This window comes from Amphibalanus amphitrite, unplaced genomic scaffold (genome assembly GCF_019059575.1).
Source record: "Amphibalanus amphitrite isolate SeventyFive unplaced genomic scaffold, NRLGWU_Aamphi_draft 001265F_arrow, whole genome shotgun sequence".
NCBI classification, from domain to species: domain Eukaryota; kingdom Metazoa; phylum Arthropoda; class Thecostraca; order Balanomorpha; family Balanidae; genus Amphibalanus; species Amphibalanus amphitrite.
Window position 1 is genome coordinate 14,763 of NW_024882758.1, and position 23,208 is coordinate 37,970.

General features: G+C 47.8%; 1 protein-coding gene and 1 long non-coding RNA gene across 2 annotated transcripts; one reads left to right on the plus strand and one right to left on the minus strand.

Annotated features, from left to right (window-relative positions):
* The first annotated feature begins 10,285 nt into the window (after positions 1 to 10,285).
* Positions 10,286 to 11,634, plus strand: LOC122371629. Its single transcript, XR_006254763.1, has 2 exons — positions 10,286 to 10,477; positions 11,067 to 11,634. It is a non-coding gene; the product is annotated as an uncharacterized LOC122371629 (long non-coding RNA).
* Positions 11,635 to 12,453: 819 nt separating this feature from the next.
* Positions 12,454 to 18,615, minus strand: LOC122371628 (eukaryotic translation initiation factor 2 subunit 3, Y-linked-like). Its single transcript, XM_043348064.1, has 11 exons — positions 18,448 to 18,615; positions 17,170 to 17,233; positions 16,882 to 16,992; positions 16,391 to 16,514; positions 16,046 to 16,155; positions 15,631 to 15,789; positions 15,089 to 15,318; positions 14,499 to 14,643; positions 14,055 to 14,224; positions 13,606 to 13,778; positions 12,454 to 12,704 (listed from the first exon to the last, which is right to left on the minus strand). The coding sequence occupies exons 1-11, from the start codon at positions 18,490 to 18,492 to the stop codon at positions 12,644 to 12,646; spliced, it is 1,392 nt and encodes a 463-aa protein (XP_043203999.1). The 5' UTR covers positions 18,493 to 18,615; the 3' UTR covers positions 12,454 to 12,643.
* Between the last annotated feature and the right edge of the window lie 4,593 nt (positions 18,616 to 23,208).

Sequence of the window (23,208 nt, forward strand, 5' to 3'; positions counted from 1 at the left end):
TTGCAGCCCGACAGCAAGCTTAACTTCAAGCTATGTAACAAGCTACAAAGTAAGCCGCTTACGACGAGATTGAGGGCGGCACGAACCTTGTAATGGTGACTTACCTCGGTTAACCACGGCTCAGAAAAATACCTTATAAAAATACCTGGCGGCCACTTATACCACCGAGTTCTGCTCGGTTCCCTACCGCTGGATCGATGTCCACTACCAAAGTCGCGAACTTCGTGTCCAGCCGGACCCCCCCCCCCCCCCACGGACCTCTTGGCTTTGCCGTGTGGCCCTCTCTCCTCACGTCGATTTCACCTCGGTACCAGCTCGCTCTTTCCACTCTCTTTCTATCTAATCGAGCAGCACGGGGCCGTAGCCAGTCAGCTGAGAGTTAATCGCCTAAGCTGCTCGGTGGCTCATCTGCTGCGCCGGAGCGGCCCACCCATAAACCCTGATACGGGCGCGCCCAGCTCGGCAGGGCAGATCGCCGTGACAGTCACTGCCGAGTTTTCCAGTCGGCTCTCCGAGAGCGATCACTATGGCGGCTGAAACGGCCGCCGAGGGCGGAGGCAAGCCTTCAGTGGCCGCCGGCTACGGCGCTCGGCCGCGAAGGGCACTATGAAGGCCGGGCGGAGTACGGTGACAGTCACGACAGGGATCGAGGCAGGTCGTGAAACAGCGCCCGGCTCCCGCCCCAACTGAGGTGGCAGGCTTGAAAGGCACGGGTTCTCGGAAGGCGGAATGAGGTTCTTTACACGGCAGAGTGTTTGAACGGTATGCAGGGGCAGTGTGGTGATGTATTATGACTTGTGCATTAGCTCTAGCTGTAATATAGCTGTAAGCTATTTATAGATGCCTAACGTGAATGAAACCAGTTAAGCAGTTGCATTCGGCTGCTGCTACCTATAGTTACTGAAAGCTTGACTTATTTTTAAGTTTGACATTACATTAGCGCGCCCCGTAGGGGGGGGGGCCGAAACGGCCCCCCCTGTCCTTTTCGGTCGATATCTCCTAAACGGCTGGAGATATCGCCACCAAACTTTCAGGACCCCTCTGGGCATCAATTTTACACATTGTGACCAAAAATTTTTCCAGAGGCTATGATAGGTTGACCACAAATGACGTCAGAATGACGTCATGTTGTCATTTTCGACCAAAAAAAGACCTTCGCGAGAAGACCTGTCAGGCCTACAGCTTTGAAGATACAGAAAAATGATCGAGACATAAAAGGTGTAGAATTGACAGGGCTACAAAACTGCTATCTCGGATTTTTGAAATTTTTGAGTTTTGACCCCCAAAAATCAAAAAAGCATTTTTTTTTGGATATATTAGCCAAAAAATCCAAAAGTCTTTTGAGTTTCGAAAAACCGGAATATATGTGATAGTACCTACCGTCTTCTATCTACATACCAAATTTCAGATCGATACCTCGTTTTTTGGCCAAGTTATAGCAAAAAAAAAAAAACTTCAAAAATGATGACGTAAAATTTTCAAACTCAATTTTGGCAATTCTAGACCTCGTAGAGCAAAACAATGACCACCATTAGACTCCCTGTGACGAGCTGCATCAAATGGATACCCTTTTTATGCAAAATATCAACTTTGAAATTTGACCTAATTTGACCTGACCTTGACCTGACCTTCACCAAAACGTGACCTAGGCTAGCCCCAAAGGCTGCCTAACCCACATAATCGCATTTATCATGTAAAATGGACCATAAAACATGTATCACACGACACTTTCATATTGTGACCCCCGGTGACCTGACCTCGCTGTGACCTGACCTCGCTGTGACCTGACCTGGTATCAGTGACCTCAGATAGCAAATAATTTGTTTGACGAACAATGTACCATCGATGGTTTCCAATAAATTACCAATTTACTCGATTTCACAACACATTTCTTGAAATGCCTGTGAACGGTGAAAATCTGACCTTTGACCTGACCTGTGACGTCATCAATTTGACCTAGGTCAATGAAATTTGGTCACAAGGTAGTTCCCGGGTGGGGCTATCGAACACCGTTTGAATTTTGAAAATCGGCCGGTAACTTTCGGAGATCTTAGGGGGGCCGAAACGCCCCCCCCCCCCCTACGGGTGGTAGGGTCCGCCGGTAGCCCTACGGGGCGCGGGTTAGACGCGTCAATAAGCAGCCCAGTAAGCCGCGAGAGCGTCAATTATGAAAGCTTAATAAATACATATTTCTATAAGAGCGTTTTTACCAGCCTTATCGTTCAAACCTAAAAAAGTAGGCCGATTGGGACGCATTCGTAGACAGTCGTTGAGCTGCAAGTAGCGGGGAGTAGAGGAAGAGGGAATCGTATCCTATAATCATCAAATACCGTACTCATTTAAGCCACCAAACAGTTCGCAGTACCTACAAGTCTGCGTCTACACCGGACCGCTTTTGGCACACCTAGGCATGCTTTTTCTGCACATGTTGTGAAAATTTCACACTCTTGGCAGACCCCCTAGGCAGCCCACACGGTAAAGGAGGCAAACATCCCCGACATTCACTCTGACTACGGCAAATAAGTGTATGAAGGTATTCACTCATCATTGTTGTAGTGTAGACCCAGCAGGTATCATTTTCCCCATGTTCACATTTTATCTGTTGCTAAGCGCGGGCGAGAGTTGTCGGTTGGAAATCATCTTCAGGCTCTGATGTTGCAGCTGTCAGGACTGCAACACATGTTTGACAGACGGCGGGGAAACCCTGGGTCTGGTGAAAATGAACGCAATTCTTCCACTTAGCTGCAAAGTGATCTGTAAAAGAAGTTTTAATTGTATGTTCCATTGACTAATAACGATTAGATGTAGAGTTGAAATATTTCTGAGCAAATTGTGTTCTTTAATTACGAGCGAGCGAGCGCAGCGAGCGAAGTGAGTCTTTTCAATATAACGGAAAAATCTCAGTATGAGCGGCCCGGCCCGGCCCGGCCCGGCCTGTAACGCTTTTGAGAGGCTTATATCTCAGCAACCGCTGGACCGATTGGCCTGCGGTCTTTTTTGTTGGGTAGCCCCATCCCTTCTACCCCGTAATTGACTACTTTTGATACATCTCAGTGACCGTCGTGGCACGTGCCACGTGAAAAGTCAAGGGTGTTCAAGCTGTTTTGCAAAAGTAGTGATTTTGAGAGGCTCATATCTCAGCAGCCGCTTGGGCGATTGACTTGCGGTAATTTTTGTAGGGTAGCAGCATCCCTTCTACCAAAAATAGGATACTCTCCATGCATGTGGGTCACCCCCAGTGCACGTGCAAAATACAACAATAAGAGGTGCCAAATTTGTTCCCATTTCAGTAACTCGGTAATTACTGGGGCGATTTCGCTGAAACTTGGCATACAGGTAGGCACCCACCAGGCAATGCATTCCCATGTGTTGCGGTTAGGGTGCTACTGCACGTGCGCACGTGCAGGGGGCGTTTCCAGATCTCGAGAACGGCTGGGCCGATTGCGCTCAAATTTAGTACACGGTTGGGGACCGATTAGTAGGGTGCCGTGCAAAAGTCATTTTGGACCCCGTTTGCACGTGCGCACGTGCAGAATGCCGCTTCCAGATCTCAGGAACGGCTGGGCCGATTGCGTTCAAATTTGGTACACCGCTAGCGACCGGTTAGAAGGGTGCTTTGCACAAGCCCGTTGGAAGTACCCTCTCACCCTTCTGCACGTGCAGGGCTCACTATCTCGCTCGCTCGTTCTTCGCCCAAAAGGCGTTTTACTGGTTTTAATTGGTAGGTACTTTTCAAAGACTGATTTATGGGCTTCTTTAAAGCATGTCAAAATCTGCAACTTGAAATCTTGTTTGACTTTGTACGTACACTACATCCAAAAATGAAACGTTTTATTCATCGCGTTGTGTTAATTCAATCCGCACTACGTAATTGCACTGCGCCCTTACTAAATTACACAATTTAGTGATTGCGTAATTAACACCTGTCATCTGTTGATTAATTTGGATCATCTGCATGCTCCATGTTCATACATTGCCGGTAATACAGCCACATATTGCGGACCTACATAGCAACGCCAGGCAATCTTATGAGTTGACATTATGTGCATTAATTAATTGGTTGAGTTTGTCGTTTTCTCTAGCTGATGTTATAGCGTAACACATATCCAGACTGCAGGTTTTCCCGTTTCGGTACTGCGCACTGACCTAGCACTCAGGCGAGCTGGGACGTCAGCTGTAACATACAGGATCTCTCTGTGACCGAGGGGTCACGGAGTCCAGGGGGGTTAGCAGCCTGAGAGGGGGGGTCCCATCGACCGCGCAGTGGCCAGCTGTCGGGCCGGCGGCCCCGGTCGGCGCTTCAGGGGTCCCTAACGACCCACCGACCAACCGGGCTGCTCAGCTGGATACGGACCGGGGCACCCGATGCCGGTTTAATGCCGATGATACGGCGTGTGCCGGGAATGTGATGTGTTGACTCTGCTGATAGGGGAGCCGTATAGAGGAGAGGGATGCAGTGGAGAGGAGGCGATGTTCACTGTGTAGTCAGAGTGAATTTCAGGGAATGTGTAATAACGTTTGGCTAGTTTGATCATAATATAAGAATCCTTGACACAATCTCAGATTGCCGATGCTAGTATTTATTTACGCGATAATATTAGTCATAAAACGAGATTTGGCGAGGCATTGGTGATAAATAAGTACAGGGCCCACTATTGCTACATCCATTTGCCCATCGGATAACATCCAGTTCCCTTGTGTTGCAACTGAACGTTTTTGCTGCATTTTGCTGCTCCTATGTTTCGCTTTATATCTATACTTTTTTCCCTATGCTTATTACCGATACTATAGGCACTTTATTTCCTGCCATCTGCTGCAGTTCTACTCCTAGTTCTGCACCCACTCCCATTCAACATTGTTTGTGTGTGTAATTGTTTGTTGTTTGTCCACATTGTTAGTTTGCCCTAGTCTGACCACCCTGATTGCCTGAATGTGTTCTTTTCGACAAAACCGAGCAATGGCTCATAAGTTATGTCATCTGCAGCCATTATAGGATATTACAGAAAAACACACGATGCGGGAATGCCTATGATTGAGGCCATGTTTCACTCACTGTTCGCCCAATGTGGCAAAGCTCGGCAAACGCTTTCACTTGGCCAAAAATGCACGCTTCTATCTGTTTTGCCATACAAGGTTTGAAATTGAGCAATGACGGGCCCAATGTTGTGTTGAGCATCGGGTGTCATTGCTCCGGCTAATACAATAGGTATACCTATTACCTACTGATGGCAGCGTCCAGCAGCAAAACATAAGGAAACCGAATACTATAATAGTCGATTAACAAATGGATGTAACAGTAATGAGCCCGGTACAATGTAATCACCAATACCTCGCCAAACCTCGTTAAATGACGAAAATATCGCGTAAATGCTACCATTGGCAAGTTGAGATGATGTCAAGGTTATGGTGTAACTGCCCGAACGTCAAACCGAGGGACAGTCTTGCCCGTCTTGTGAACCAAACCAATAGGCAAAAGCAATAATCATTCAATCATACCTCAATCAGAAGTTCTCTCTCTAGTTAAAAAACCAGGAAATCCGTTATCCGGATGGGATTTGCCAACAGTCCGTACCTATCCATTCTCTATGGAGTATGGCATGCCACCCACCGTGAACTCTGTAGGCGGAGACTACCCAATGTGCTGCCATCTTCATCTACTGATCGTGGCCGTCGAGCGATCCGTGGTGGTAGAGCCCGCCACCGAATGTATAGTACGGACCTTCTTTTTGTCTTGTCCTGATGGAGTCGTATTAGGCCATTACCCTTCCGATTTTTACGTGTGTTAATTGCGGAATTGTAGCAGCTTTTTTTGCGACACAGTTTGATTTTCAGCGATTAAATTGAGATAACGTCAGATATCGGTGCATAGTCTGCGAATCACTATCAGTTTCCATATCCTCTCCCCACATTTACTTATGCCTACTGCTGAGGTCATGACACGACCTCGGGTGATCTTTGTGAAAAAAATGAGATAACTATATTAGTTGCGAGGACTCTGGAGCTTAAATAGTAACTACTTCCTTACGTTTGGCTCACTGCGAAAGATTCTCTCGCACTTCAGGGTTATCCGACCCCCCCCCCCCCTGAAGTTTTTCGTGAATATTGGGAAAACCGCGGCGCGTAGCGCCGGGAAATTTGGCATGACTTGTCTAATCAATTGTGCAATGTACACATGGTGTGCAAGTTTGAATCTCACAACTTTCAAGGTCGAGTCAACAGGTCACTTCAATGACCCAGCCTCAAATCACTTTTCGCAAGTTTGTCACCGTGTCAAATCCAGGGTTGTGCTTGACTCATGAGTCGAGTCAGAGATTTGACTCAACTCTGACTCAGATGAGTCAGGTTTGAGTCGAGTCGGATAAAATGTTGAGCTGTTGAGTTGAGTCAGAGTTGAGTCAGACAAAAATATTAAGGTGTTGAGTTGAGTCAGAGTTGAGTCAGTAAAATAACTTTTGACATTGAGTTGAGTCAAAAACATTTAGGAACATGAGTCAGCTGACTCATCTTTCTAGAAACAATATATAAGCTTTTCATTCTCCCCCGCTTAACAACTTAGGCCTGGCCCTGCTGCCGGAATTTGATTTGTTCGCCCCCCCCCCCCCCCGCTCAACAACTTTTTTATCTGAGTCAATTTTGAGTCATCACACTTGACTCAACCAAAAATTTGAGTCAAGTTTGAGTCAACTCATATTTTCATTGAGCCGCTTGAGTCATGAGTCGAGTCAAGGGAAAAAATCAGCTCCTTGTTTGAGTCAGAGTTGAGTCAGGGCTTTCTGAAGTTGAATGATGAGTCGAGTCGGCAATTTTTTTTTTTTTAGTCGAGCACAACCCTGGTCAAAGCTAAAGTAGATGACGGAAGCCTTTGAAAGTCGCAGGATGTAATTAGTAGAGACGTCAATCGGATACCAACTTTTTGGTATACCGATACCAAACCGATACCAACTTGGTATTTGGTATTTTAATCGTAATGTGTTTGGTATTTTGTTGGTATCATGAACCCTCACTAATGTATAAGAGGCTGAGAAATCGGTAAAAAGTTGGTATTTCCCTCATTTTCCCAAGTTGGTTTGGTTTCGGTATTTCCCCACGGTTTTGGTTGGTATTTGGTTTGGTATCGGTATTCCGATTTTCCGTAACTGACATCACTAGTAATTAGGCATATAGGTCACTGGTAGCTACAATTAGTATAAGTCGGAATTTCGATATCGATGACCTAAGGTCAGGTCAATTTCTCGACCTACCCATTATAAGTCAATGGGGGAAAAACAACTCCCTGTTTTCCACTAAAACGCATCAGAATGGTCCAATATACCATACATGACTTCATATACGATCAAGCTTGACTTATACCTTGAGGCCTGTTTACTGTTGGGCAGCTGTAAAGTCATGTGATGCCATCAAAGGTCACCAAAGTTTTTTTGCCAATAATTTCTTACAGGAAGGAGATACAGCCGCGCAGGCCGCAGATGGTCTCATGGTGTTCAGCTCTTAAAGGCGCATCGAATGATATACATTATACATGATGACCTCGAGGTTACGTGACCTGAGGTCAAGTCAACCTTTGACCTTGACCTTCGAGGTCAACATATATTTGAATCGATGTGGATTGACTGGAGGATCACGACACGATGGCATGCCATTAGTTTGTTCCTAGCTTGGCTACTTCGAAAGTAACTCGAGAAAAAAAACTCTTTATATCTAGCCCCATTTTGACTTTTTTGACCCCTGTGACGTCATCTTTGACCTGACCTGAAAATAACATCTAAAAGAATTGTAGACCTTGTCGTTGCGTACCCTATGCCGTTTACCGCTTATCACTATCTTGCTTCGTTCTCGATATTTCAGGGATTTCAGGGGGCGGTCATCCCCCCGTCGGTTTTAAGTTGAAGCGGGCCCCGTCGGTGCGTGGGTAAAGTCAAAGGTCTACATAGGTACTCAGTGACCTGACCTGACCAGAAAATGCGGTTAATGTCACAAGATCCATCTGAGAAGACAGTTTTGCCAACTTCCATCTATTCATCACTTGAAGCGCGTTACGAGCTCGCTTTCAATCCGTCAGAGGCGTTGGCACCAACCACCCCTTTCGGCCGGAGAGGGTTTATGGTTATGCAATGGTGAGCTTCGCAAGCTACATACCTACTGCGCGCGTCATATGCCACAGGCATGACGTGCTGGGAAAAGATATTGTGCCACGCTGCCCTGCTTTCGAAACGAGAGCCGGTTACAGCATAAACATGAGAAATTACGACGTAGATATGCGATGCAATCCCAATGGCATTGGCAATGCTCAAGAAAAATCAAAATAGTTAAATCATGGAAAATGAATAGGTACAATAATGACAAAGATGGCATTCACCCGAATGAACGTTATGACTTAACTTACCGTAGATAAAGAAAAAATGCAGAGTGCAGACTGCTTGCCTACAGACGCAGTTTTAAAGACAGAGAAAACATATGTTTAAAACATATAAGATGTAAAATGAACAGGGCTACAAAAATTGCTATCTCTGAATTTGTATGGTTATTTTTTTACTTTGAGCCCTAAAATTAAAGATATTTTTTTTTAAATTATTCTCCAAAAATAAAAATAAAAACACTGGAAAAACAGAATATATGTTAGCGACCTATGGGTCTGCTATCGACATGCCAAATTGGAGCTCGGTAATCTATTTTTGGCAAGGTTTTGGCGAACAAAAATGCTCAAAATTGATGTTCTGTAATATCCAAATCCAATTTTTAGCCGTTATAGACAACTTGGAAAAAAAAAACGAAGACCACCATTATGTTCGCCGTGATAAGCTGCATCAAATGGGTTCTCTTTTTATGCAAAAATATGAATTTTGAAATTTGACCTTTTTGGACATTTTTACCTGACCTCCACCAAAAAGAAGCCTAAACCGTCCCTGATGGTTTTATAACCAACACCATCAGTGACGTTAACCTGACCTTCACATGAAATTGACTTCCACCATAATTCGTGGGACAATAATCGCTGACATATTTCTTATCATATCATGTCCGGAAGCCATGGCTAATGTAGGCTGACATAGACATACCTACGCCGAATCGCCATTCTGGCCCTACCTACATACATAGTACCAGTATAACGCCTTTTGGGGCGACTAACGGAGCGAGCGAGAGGGTGAGCCTTGCACGTGCGAAATTGCGAGGGGGTACCTCCAACTGAGTTGTGCACGGCACCCTACTAACCGGTCTCTAGCGATGTGCCAAATTTGAGCACAATCGGCCCAGCCGTTCTCGAGATCTGGAGGCGGCACCCTGCACGTGCGCACGTGCAAAATGGGTCCCAACTGACTTTTGCACGGCACCCTACTAACCGGTCCCTAACCATGTACCAAATTTGAGCGCCATCGGTCCAGCCGTTCTCGAGATCTGGAATCGACCCCTGCACGTGCGCACGTGCAGCAGCACCTCAACTCTGGCACATGGATAGGCATTGCATAGTGGGTGCCTACCTACATGCCAACTTTCAGCGCAATCGGCCAAGTAGTTACCGAGATATTGCAACAATTGCAAAAGTGACACCTCTTCGTTTTGCACGTGGCACGTGCATAAGGGGTCACCCACATGCATCGGGAATAGTCCAATACTTGGTAGAAGGAATGAAGCTACCCTACAAAAATTACCGCATGTAAATCGGTCAAGTGGTTGCTGAGATATAAGCCTCGCAAAAGCGTGACCACGGCCGGCCGGCCGGCCGGCCGGCCGGCCGCTCATACTCAGAAATTTCCGTTAATCTAAGGAAAGACTACGCTCGCTTCGCTCGCTCCGTAATAAAAACAGGTCACGGATCAAATGCCATTCGGGTCAAGGTCATGTAGCTTTCACGCTAGGTGCAAAAATTATCAAATAGAGCTGAAAGTTTCTTCGTCGCGATCCATCGCTTTGTACGAGTGTTATTCGCGAAAAAAAAACTAGGGTGGGGTGGGGGTCAATCCAATGCCCGTTTCTTCAAGTTCAAGGGCTAATCTTTAATGGCGTGCGGAAACGATACGTTATAAATTGTTCCAAGCCGGTGACGTGCTTTTATATATATGTAAGCAGACCTAAGTTAGTGGGTGGGGGTGGGGGGGGGGGGAATAAATATGCCCCACAGTGATCGCATAATACGTTTTCCGAGCTCGTATCACGCTGCGCCATCAGCCTCCATCACCTCATAGTGCCTCTCGACTGGCGCGACCTGCTTCTGCATCCCTCATTGTGCAATACTTCGAATAATCACATAGCCAAGCACACAACATACAGCGACAGCGTCGATGGCACCATCACTCTGTGTTGGATTTTCCCAGCGGCGCACGACGTAAAGTTTGTTTACCCCGGGCTTCTGTGCCAGTCCTGCATCTCCCGATCAGGGGAGGGTGATCGGTATAAAATCGCCCAATGGCACACGGAGGGACATAGCGCCTCGAGCTTTCAGCGATCTCAGTCGTCGAAGTTGACTCTACATAAACCTCAGGTAAGACAATTGGATAATAAGATACGTGGTCCATCACGACTAAAAAAAAAAAAGCTGTATGGAGGAGGGTGGTAAGAAGCAAGTAGCAACGCTTGCCGGAGTTGTTAGCTTGGCTGCGATAGCCCGGTCCCCGACGGCCGCCCGCCTGCCCCGCTCCGCTCGGGACCGATCACTAGCCCTGGGGCGCTCCGTCGGTCACGTGACCGACCAAAGTCGGTGTCGGAATCGGGTGACCGCGTCCGGGTCAGCGGGAACCGAATAGCCGTCGGGGTCGTATCACAGAGTCTACCGGGGTACGTGCAAGCGGGTCATCCTTTACATTGTCATCTCAACGTTTTATTACTTTTAAGCCATGAGGGTCGGACCGTCAGCCACCAGAGGAGAACTCTCATAGTTAAGCTGGTATTATTTGTGGGTCTACTTTTTTGCCTTGTCCAGTGGAGGTGAGTGCACTACATTTTTTTCGCCGGTTTCTGTACGCTTCTTTATAGAAAATCATAAGCCATTGCAAGCAATACACGCTCTCATACTCCAACCTAATCGCTAACTTGTAATCCCCGTAGCTAATTTGTACGTCTCTCTCCCACAGCCATGTTCCGCGCCGCCCTGCTGCTGCTGGCTGTCCTGGTCGCCGTGCTGGCGGTGGCCTGGGCTGACCCAGAGCCCGCCCCCGTCGACGAGAGCGTAGCAGTTTCCTACGTGGCCGATAACGTGGCGCACGGCTACGTCGCAGACAACGTGGCGCACGGCTACGTCGCTGAGAACGTCGCCCATGGCTACGCCCTGCCGTGAGCGGCCGCCGAATGCCGCTCCAGGTCACCATGGCCCGAGGAAAGGTTACCAGGTCAACGAGAGAGCCCACGCTGGACGCCTGGGTAAAACTGATCAGCGACTTCGGATTCAGACTCTCCTAGGGGTAGTTGCCAGAGGTTGAGCTCGATCTCTATTTTTTAGATTGGCTTAGAGAGTGGCAACTACGGTTTTACTTAGTGAAATGGCAGAATCGTTCGGATTCGATACACTGGATCATATTTTGGAGACTACTGAAAGGAATGCACTTGCTCTGAAAATTAACAGCGATTATCTATGGGCTCAGCCGCTGCACCCATCCTTTTAGTGCTGTGTTTTGGTGGCATGAATAAAAGGCAGTGAAACTCTGCATTGTGTTGAGAGAAAAAAAACACGATTTCAAAAATGATCCCCCCCCCCAAAGAAATATGCCACAACCAGAGTATTTCGAGTGTTTGGGCGCGTGTGGGGGAGGGGGGAAGGCGACAAACGAGCGAACGCAAGAATGAGAACAGCGTGTCTGGCAGGGCGAAGCCGGACCACCAATTGAGTTGTAGAGTTGTGCGGGGCAGTGTACTGACCGGTCCCTCGGGATGTACCAAATTTTAGCACAATATGCCCAGCCGTTCCAGAGATGTGGAAACTGCCTCCTGCACGTCCACACGCTCTGTAGCGCCACAACTGTGACACATGGAAATGCACTGGCAAATAGGTGCATACCGATAGCTATGTTTAGGCACAATCGGCCCTATGATTAGTTATTATCATGGGGAAAAGATGAAACTATTCTGCACGTAATCACCCACATTCATCAGGAATGGTTCAATACCTTTTAGAAGAGATGAAGATGCTTCACAACAAAAGACCGCAGGTCAATCGGCACAGTGGTTGCTGAGATATAAGCCTCTCACAGGCCTAGCCACGACCGGCCGCTCATACTCAAATATTCCGTAAATATACGAGAGCACGCCTCACGCTCGCTCGTAACAAGCACTCTACTACGGGGGCAACTAAGTGAGATAAATCGTAATGATAAAAAAATAGATTAAGGGATATATTATGATCAGCCATCAGGGTTTAGATTGCATAAAAGACCAATAATAAATAAAGACCAGTAAAGATTACCGGGTTCCGTAACCGAAATCCCGTTTCGCCAACACTTGTCCAACTCTCCACAAACGCAGTGATCGAATCATATCCAAGAATGCATTTGTAGCCGATTCCGCCAATAATCCTTCCACCAAAGCAGCACACGAGCAACAGCATAGCACCGCGCGCATGGCCGCCTCACTGTGATCTGGTTTGGGCACACTCACTCGCCGCGTCCGGGCGCTTGGCGCTTGCTGGAGCCCTCTGGACGGTTCGTGGCCGTCTCGCCTACTTCTGGATCACGGGTTTGACGGTGACTCCGCGCCGGATCTCACCCCAGCCGATCAGTCTGTAACGGGATGGGTGGTCAGCGGTCGTCCACAGGTGATGACAGACAAGTATTAATCCACGAGCCGCTGGGGGGGGGGGGGAGGGCATAAAGTTGCCCCCCCCCCTTTACGTTTTGTGAAATATATCTGAACCTGATGAGCTACGAACGTGATAAACTTGGCATAGCTTCAAATGAATACCTAGGCAATGTTTGAGGAAAGTTTGGTGGTTGTAGCACCTACGATGACGTCACAGTGACGTCATAAAGTTTGTCGTTTTCCTATATGGACCGTTTCTGATGACTCTGAGCATAAAACTCAACTGTAAATGAACTAGGCAGCACCTGCTGTCACCCTAAAACATCTATCTACACTTCCATCTAGTTTCTGACCAATAATCGACCCTTTATATTCGGTCCCAAATATCTGATGTATCGTGAGGAATATGAGAGTCGCAAATCTATAATTTCACTTATGACGTCACTGTGACGTCATTTCAAATGGGATCGACACCAAATTTAGACACAACCTTGGCTAGTTATTCAGGAAGATGTGTGCAAAGTTTCGCTTCTCTATCTCTTCGCGTTGCGACGATATCGTCGCAGAAGTAAAGGGGGGGACTATATGCCCCCCCCCCCCCCCAGCGGCCGGTGGGTGGCGCGGAGGCCCAGCGGCCGCCGGGTTAAAGGACAAAGGATCTACCAGCGACGTCTGGCTTTTTGAAACAGCAGATTCCGACTATGATGTCGCTACGAATCGAGCACAAAGGCATGGGTGAGCTGCAATGTCATGATTCAGCTAGGTTATCCATGCAGTGTGCTGAATAAATACAAAACGAATGTAAAACTCCAAATGTTAAAGCGAAAAGCACCCGCCAATACTTGGCCGTAAAATCCTCATCAGACCCAACACCGAACATACCGCCAGTGTTTCTCGACGCGGCGAGAGAGGGCGATCTTCTCCCCGACCTCGGTACAGACGGGGGAGGTCAGCGAAATCTTGGCCAGATCAGCCTTGATGGCCAGCACGCGGCACCCGGTGGACAGGGAGCCGATGTTCACCATCAGCACTTCGTTCTTGGTCAGCTTCTGGACCTGTGGCGGGGAACACGACATCGCTTAGACGCATTACTGTCAGTCACACTTATAGCACTTACATCGGCAGTGCGTGTTCTAAAAAGCAGACAAGGTTATCATAATATTGAGATATAAGCATCAGCTCTCGTCCATGAGGTAAATGAACGAATAGAAGATTGAAGTAACGAGCCTTCCGCACACGTAAATCAAGTCTCTTATACAGTCATGCATTCCTTCATACAGTTCTTTAGATGGTGGCTTTGGCGCCGCCCGCTGCCGGCCACTACTGCTTACCCTGGCTCCCTTCTTGTCGCCCTCCGTGCGGACGCCGAGCAGCCGGCGAAGCAGGAAGAGCGAGATCTCGAGCTCGGTGAAAATGTCGGGCAGCGCTCCGACGGCGCCCAGCACGTGGCCCACCATACGGTCGGCGCGACACAGCGTCGGGTCGATCTTGGTGCCCACACCTACGGCAAGGAGGGCCGGTCAGAGGTGACGTGTCATTAAAAATTGAAGTGACGAGTCATTCAAGTGTGAGGACCGGTGTGTGCAAGAGGAGCATGCAACATCTCAAGCGTACACTTCAGGACACATGGCTTAGTACTTATGTAAAAAATCGCCACCTGATACTACACATCTCGATATCCCGGATTTAAGAGTTCAAATACCACGGAATCGTGACACCTCTCGGTGTCTCACGTTTCGGAGCTCAGAGTTAAGCCGGGCTTGTGGGTTTCGTACCGATCAGTCCTCCGGGCACAGCGAACTGCAGGTCGTTCTGCTCGGCGAACAGTGATAGGATGCGCGAGAAGATGGGTCGACAGCTGAGCTTGCCGTCCTGGGTCTTCTCCACGATACCGGGCCGCACCTCAATCTCCTGCCCCACCTGCCGACAAAACGAGGTGGCGCGGTTTGGGTGAATGGCTTGCTTACCAATTACTTACCAGTCAGCAAACAGCCGCGTTACATGCATTCTTTCGCTTCTTGTGCACCATGATAAATATACGGTTATTCCATCATTTCCCGGAGTACAACATTAACACTTGGTACTCTCCCCCGTCGGTCACCGTAAAATGTCCTCTCTAGGCCACCAATCAGCACCTATCCCCCCTCCTGATCTCTAAGCCCCCTTCTCGCACTAATTACGATCAGCAAACCACGATCCATTCCTACCAATATCTTCTATCAAGACACGTAAATGTCTCTTCCCTACAGTATTCCCTGCCAAACAAAAATGCGCCACGGTCTACCAACGTCCACCCTCCTACCACTTTCTAATCCCGATCGGGTCTAATACTTCTCCCCTCTCCCTCCCTCCTTCCAAGCCGTACCTTCAGCACACCACGCAGGATCGAACCGCCAGCCACGCCACCCTTAAGGTCATCCACCTCGCAGCCGGGCTTGTTGACGTCGAACGAGCGGATGACGATGAGCCGCGGGGCCGAGAGGAAGTCGCGCTGCGGCACCGGGATCTTCTTCACGATGTACTCGCAAATGACCTCGATGTTGTACTTGAGCTGCGCCGAAATGGGGATCACCGGCGCACTCTCAGCCACTGTGCCTGCGGAGAGGAGCGGTGGTAAATGAGACAGGTCAGTGGGCGTGTAACGGACATGGAATAACTTTCATAGGACGAAAACCAACCAAATGGAGTCTCCATGTATTTGGGAAAAATGATACGTACTTTCCAATCAAACATTTATTAATTCGTGACATATCGTAGCTGACATACATAGCTGTATCATATATATATCATATATATATCATATATATATCATATATAGCTGTATCATAGCTGTCAGTCATTCCGTAGAAAAAAATCATCTTCTTCAGAACATTCGCACTATCCGATCCATCGAGCCGCGCCACCTACCCTGGACGAACTTGAGGATCTGTTCGTACTGCTCCTTGGCCTGGGTCTCCTTGACGAGGTCGATCTTGTTCTGCAGGATGAGGATGTGCCGCAGCTTCATGATCTCGATGGCGGCCAGGTGCTCGGACGTCTGTGGCTGCGGACACGGCTCGTTGCCCGCTGTGGAGACGGAGCAGCAGGGTGAGAAAAGAGACGCGACTTAGGGCAGGTAAGACCACAAAAATTCGAATGAAACATCGCATCAAACAATAACACAAAAGGTGACGAGCCATTGTCGATGCTAAACTGTGAAATTGTAATCGCGCCCTGCGGTATAAATCAATGTGGGAATCACACCAAACAGCTTCCGTTCCAGCACAGCACAGGGGACTGAGACGCTGTCCGCATTATCGGTGGACTGGCGATAGGCACTGACCGACGAGCAGGAAGGCGGCGTCCATGACTGCCGCTCCGTTCAGCATGGTGGCCATGAGAATGTCGTGACCGGGGCAGTCGACGAACGACACGTGCCGGGTCAGACGGAAACTGGAGACAGAGTGAATTCACAGTCAAGGCTAAGCAAGAGATCGTTCACCATAAGCTACTGGCGTTGCATATAGCTTTCGTAAAAGAGCACGACCTTAATCATATGGTCAGACATTTAAATGTGTTGCCAAATGACATCAGATTCTCCATAACAATGTGTTTCTGAGACTATCAAGGCATGTTTGACATGACTAGATCTACATAGTGTGGAGCCAATTGCATTTGAGCCACTCACTGTCCGTTGCAGGACTGCCTGCTGCAGACGAAGCTGTCCTCCTTAGAAGAGCCGGCAGCAATGTAGCACGTTGGTCGTGGACACTTCTCGTTGTCACATTTGAACACCTTGGCATTTGCATAACCTAGCACAATACCGATGAGTTAGATTTTGATGACTGACGAGACATTAGACAAAAAAAAAAGTTAACAGGGACATATTCCACAAAGAGCGTGAAAGCACACGTTCTACAATGCATAATATAAAATTCCTGACAGCATCAATGTGAGTCTAAACGCATTTGGCGAGGTACTCACGTAGGTACAACAACTTAAACCAAAAACTAATTTCATTTACAACTCGCTAGAGATTTTAGTGGCTTGCCGAATCAACACAGATCCCCAATAAAAGATTGGGAAGCCGTCACCGAAACACGACCTCTTACTAAGTGCCCAGTCAGTTCTCGACATCCTTCTTAGTTGGACGGTTAATGCCGTGGTTAGCGAACTTACCTAGCTTGATGGTAATGTTGCGCACCAATTCGTTTTTGAAGCGGACAGTCTGTACGCCGGACAAAGCCTTGACGATGGTCGACTTTCCGTGCGCCACATGGCCAATAGTTCCTGAGAAGAGAGAATGGGTCATACTGTTGAATCGTTGTTTTTACTCTAGGTACTGACTTCAGAGGACAAAATGAAAATAGGAACAAAATGAAAATAGGAACAAAATAATATCTTAACTAATAAAAAAAGACTATTGCATCAAAACAACCATATACATATTACATATGTGATACTTACCTACGTTGATTGTGGCTTGCCTACTGATAACCTCTGGCGAAAGCGGATGCAGCTTCTCAATGTCCTGAAAAAGAAAACAAAACAAAATTGCACTGCTGACTGTCACCGTTGTACTGCATCTCCTCTCTGTATTCATGTGACTAGAACAGCCCAGACAAAAATGATGACAAGCGGCAGTTAGCAGCTATGACCTTGAAATGCTTAACCCATGCCCCTCTGAGGCTCCTGGATTTCTAAGCCTTGCTCGGGGAGGGGTGCTTGAACTAACCTAACCTAACCTGACCTAACCTTACCTGACCAAGGATGTTTGGCTACTGCCAAAAATGAGAGGTCTATAAAAATGTCACTTACAAGTTTAATTGTATAATTACATTTCAAAACAGAAGTTAGTCGCCTGCTGTTATCTCCTGGCTTCTGATTGATTGAATCCGTACGGTCTGTGCGGTTGAATGGGAGGCCAAGAAACGTCATGAATGAACTTCTCCATTTGGGAGAACCTGCAGTATACTAACATAAAAAGGTGACCAAACAAATTGTTGACAACAGACTGTGCGGCAGCTCAGCTAACACTGTGTTGAAATTACGATTAGTTAGCTTGGGCCAAAAATTGCTGAGAGATTAACTATATAATTGATCTTTTTATCAATAGTGAGTTTCTTTAAAGAATACTGTCTATATTATATAAATTGGGTAACTAATGTCTGAGCAGCGAGCATTCCGTAATGTGATAAAAATTTGTTAACAAACCTTTATTCATTTTTAGCATGTTTTCAATAACCAACAAGGCAAGATAAGATGAGGTTAAAGTTCAGTGAGATGAAAGATGCTTCGGTACCCATTATTCACTATCAACATTGATATACCTTGACCTGCCTACCTGCACCAGCATCTCAAATGTCAATCACAATGTCAATAGGTACATTTCAGAAATGACTTTCGGGTCGTTTGAGACCAGTCAAAAGCTCATCTGAAGCATCGTTCATCTGATGCTTCCCCACTATATCGTCATGCAGTGCATTTGTTTTGTGAGAATATCACTGTTGTTCGTAATAAATGCCGGACTATCAAAAAAAAAAAAACATTTCAGAAATGACACACAGCAGAATATGGTGACAGCAAGTGCATTTTATTTATCAAATCAATTCGATTAATGTGCATCTTTTGACTAAAAAGCCTATAAATAATGAATCAACATCTGGACAAAATTTCATCATCTTTTCAACCTCGCTCAGCTCTGCTTTTTTTGACATCACAATTCGATAAACCAGTTTCACTTACCAAATCAACTAAACTTTGTTTTGCTAGATGAGGCTGGCCTGACATTTTTATTCTTGTGTGTCAATAACTGTGAATATAAAATATTACTATCACCGGCGATAAATCGCGGGGCGGCACACGCTTGGGCACACGACGCGACACGAGGCAAATGTCTTTTCACAGATCAAGGTATTTGTTATTCAAAACATACCATAAACTCGCAAACGAGAAAGACGTCATAAGATCGTGGCGTCTTCAGCAGCCAAATTGCGTCATTGGAATGTGCCGGAATGCACGGAATGCGTTGCTGCGCTGCTGTCAGCTGTGGCACGGTTATGCTGTCCATATCCAAGGCCCTTAAACACACCCATATCCTTGGACGGTTACATAGCCTTGGTAGCTGGTATCTGCCATACCTACCTAACCTACCTAACGAAATTTCTGAGTATGAGCGGCCGGCCGGCCGGCCGTGCGGACGCTTTTGCGAGGCTTATATCTCAGCAACCACTTGACCGATTTATATGCGGTAATTTTTGTAGGGTAGCTTCATTCCTTCTACCAAGTATTGGACTATTCCCGATGCATGTTGGTGACCCCTTATGCACGTGCCAACTGCCACGTGCAAAAGGAAGAGGTGTCAGTTTCGTAATTGTTGCAATATCTTAGTAACTACTGCAGGCCGATTGCGCTGAAAGTTGGCATGTAGGTGGGCACCCACTACTAGGCAATGCACAGTCACAGTGACGGATCCAGGGGGGGGGGGGGGCAAAATTGGCATTTGCCCCCCCCCCCCCAAACGGCATAATTGTAACATTACGCCTATGGACGATGCATGAAAAGAATCGATAAATTGTTATGGTTTGCCCCCCCCCCCCCAAATGAGCTGGATCCGCCTCTGGCAATGCATATGCATGTGCCAGCCCACAATGGGGGTGCTGCTGCACGTGCGCACGTGCATGGGTCGATTTCAGATCTCGAGAACGGCTCGACCGATTGCGCTCAAATTTGGTACACAGTTAGGGATCGATTAGTAGGGTGCCGTGCATATATCAGCTGGGACCCATTTTGCACGTGCGCACGTGCAGGGTGCCGCTTCCAGATCCAGGGGCGTAGGCAGGGGGGGGCCACTGGGCCATGGCCCCCCCCTTGGGCGCCGAAGGCGCCCTTTGCGATTGGAGGGCGCCGAAGGCGCCCTCCAATCGCAAATGCAATTGTGATATAATCGAATCGAAAAACAATCGCGACTGAAGGGCGCCCTCCAATCGCGAATGTGTTTACAGGGAAAATACGGATGGAGGGCGCCCTCGGAGGACGCCCATTCCAAATACGCCCTCCAAATACGGTTGGAGGGCTCCCTCGGGCGCCCTCCAACCACATTTGTAGGCTGTAGCTCTCTAAGCGTAACGGTGGTCGCCTATGTAAGCCGCTGTCCTGTAAATAAGCGCCCTCTCACCCGAAGGCGCCCTCCTGTAGGTCGCCACCCTGCTACACATTGCCGCCCTTCTGCTGATCGGCGTCCTCATAATTATTGGCGCTCTCCTACCTATTGAGCCCTCATGTGAAATTTTGAAGGCCGCCTTTCTCCCTTTTGGCACCCTCTTGTTCATTGCCGCCCTCCTACCTATTGGTTCCCTAGTCCTTCCTGTTGAATGTTAATCGGGGCCCTTCTCCTATTGGCGCCCTCGTGTAGATCGCCGCCCTCCTAACCACTGGCACCCTCCTGTTGATCACCGCCCTCCTATCCACTGGCACCTTCCTGTTGACCAGCGCCCTCCGCACAGACGCCCTCCTGTTCGTGTCATCCTCTTGAGCAAAGGCGCCCTCCTCACCATTGCCACCCCCATTTTAATCGTCACCCTTCCGCTCATTGGCGACTTCCAGTTGATGACCGCCCTCCCACCTTTTGGCGACCTCTTGTTGATCGCCACCCTCCTATTGGTGCTCTCCTGTTCCTCGCCACCCTCTTACCTAGTGGCGCCCTCCTGTTGATTGTTGATCGGCGCCCTCCTACCTATTGGTGCCCTCCTGTTGATCGCTGCCCTTCTATCCATTGGCGCCCTCCTGCTGCTCGCCAACTTCCTACCTATCGGTGCCCTACTGTCGAAACTCGGGATGTTGATCGGGGCTCTTCTACCTATTAGTGCCCTCCTGTGGATCGCAGCCCTTCTACCTATTGGCAACATCCGTTGATCGCTGCCCTCCTATCATTTATTTACTCCTTTGGCATGTTTTTCAACTTAGTCGTTCTATTGCACATAGTTGATGTCTTGCCTGTGAAAACTGCCACAAATGAACGTGCATTCAGCACAATGAATGAAGTATCTATACCTACCAAAACTATCTACGCTCTACGATGCATAAAACACGTCTTTGGTCTTAACGGATTGATCCTACTTTACGTGCATCATGGCATCTATATGGATTACGATTAAGTATTGTCAACAGGTTCGGGCGCAACAGCAGGCATCTGAAGTTTCGGTGATTGAAACTGGTTATGTGGGTACACTGTATGCATCTGTGAGAAGGCTATGAAGGCTGGTCTGAGGTAATTTGGATGATGTTTACGCATCTCGCGCTCCGGTATCAATCCGATACGGTGATCTGGTGCGTAGATATGCCACCGCCAATAAACTTTTATACATCGACACCCATGAGCCAAGCTTTCTGTACAGTTTGTGTGGCAGCGGCCCGACCAAACCTTAGGTATTTTTTACACCTTCAAATTTGGTAAAAGAGCGAGAGGAGCTTTGAACAGTGATCGTATAAAAGGCGTGCCTAAAAAGCGGAGGAAAAGGTTGTTTTCAAAAATTTCGCGCGCCTTCGGCGCAGCATTTCAAGAACACTTGACCTTTTGTGACCTGGAGTATAAAGAATACACACGATGCAAAATCAATGCAGCACGACCTATACGAGGTTACGCAAAAAAAAAACTGGTGGCATGGTAAAAAACGCCTCCCAACCCCCCAACCCCCACTGAGCGATTTTTTATCTCGCGACCGTATGGCGCCCTCCTTGGGTGAGGTGGCGCCCTCCAAACCCTTGGCCCCCCCTTCGCGATTTTCTAAATACGCCGCTGTCCAGATCTCGAGAACGGCAGGGCCGATTGTGCTCAAATTTGGCACATCGCTAGAGACCAGTTATTAGGGTTGGGTGCCATGCACGAGTCAGTTGGAGGTACCCCCTCGAAATTTCGCACGTGCAAGGCTCAACCTCTCGCGATCGCTCCGTTAGTCGCCCCAAAAGGCGTTATACTGGTTTTATAGTATAGCACGCGGCGCGTGCACAATGCACATCAAGACCTTTTGTTGTAAAAGAAATGTCCGATATCGTGCATTGCGAAGGAAAATTCGATGCTGTTAAACCGCGCACCGACGGGGGGCGGATATCCGCCCCCCTGAGGTTTTTCGCGGATAGCGGGAAAACCGCGGCGCGTAGCGCCGTGAAATTTGGTACGACTATTCTCTCACCAATTTTGCACATGGTGTGCAAGTTTGAACCTCCTAACTTTCAAGGTCAGGTCACCAGGTCACTTTGAATGACCCAACCTCAAGTCACTTTTTTGCAATTTTGTCACCGTGCCAGAGCTACAGTAGATGTCGGAGGCCTTTGAAAGTCGCAGGATGTTATTAGGTCACTAGTAGCTACAATTTCTATATCTCGGAATTTTGATGGCGGTGACCTAAGGTCAGGTCAATTTCGCGACCTCCCCATTATAAGTCAATGGGGAAAAAATCAACTCCCTGTTTTTACCACTAAAACGGGTCGGAATGGCCCCATATACCATACATGACTTCATATACGATCAACCTTCACTACCTTGAGGTCTGTTTTGCTGTTGGGCAGCTGTAAGGTCATACGTGACGTCATCAAAGGTCACCAGTGGTTTTTTGCCAATAACTCGGTACAGGAACAAGATACAGCCACGCAGATGGTCTCATTGTGTTCAGCTCGTCAAGACGCATCGAATGATATACATGATGACCTCGAGGTCACGTGACCTAAGGTCAACCTTTGACCTTGACCTTTCGAGGTCAACATATATTTCATTCGATGCGGATTGACGAGAGGATCACGATGATGCCCTTAGTTTGTTCTTATCTTGACTAATTCGAAAGTTATTCGAGAAAAACTCTCTCCATATCTAGCGCCGCCATTTTGACTTTTTCGACCCCTGTGACGTCATCTTTGACCTGACCTGAAAATGACCTTAGTAAAAATTGTAGACCTTGTCCGTGCGTATCCGATGCCGTTTACCGCTTGTCGCTATCTTGCTTCGTTCTCGAAATCTCAGGGGGGGGGCGGTCATCCGCCTCCCCCCCCCCCGTCGGTGCGAAGTTGGCGCAGAAGTCGGTGCGCGGGTTAATACCGTTCGAATGAAATGTAGCTCTACTGGTTTGCAAGTTATGGCTTATGCGCCGGTTTTTCGAAAATTATTGAAATAGGCCAAATTTAACCTTTGATGACCTCTGGTGATCTGACCTTTGACTTGACCTTAACACTCGCCCCACTGGGGTCTGCGTATAACACGCCCTACTGGGGGGGGCTCTTCATAGCCCCCCTCCCTCCTAGCTCCGAAACTACTGGGCAGATCGTCAAAATTCAAACAGCGTCTGATAACCCCTGAAAAACTGTCGAGCGAAGCCTAATTTCATTGGCCTCGAGGTCACTGATGACGTCACAGGTCAGGTCAAATACAAAATTATTAGCATTTTGGCTTGTTCACATTTCGGGCTCTGGCCGCCGTCTTACAGGTCAGATCAGGCTGATTTTTTGTTTACACTT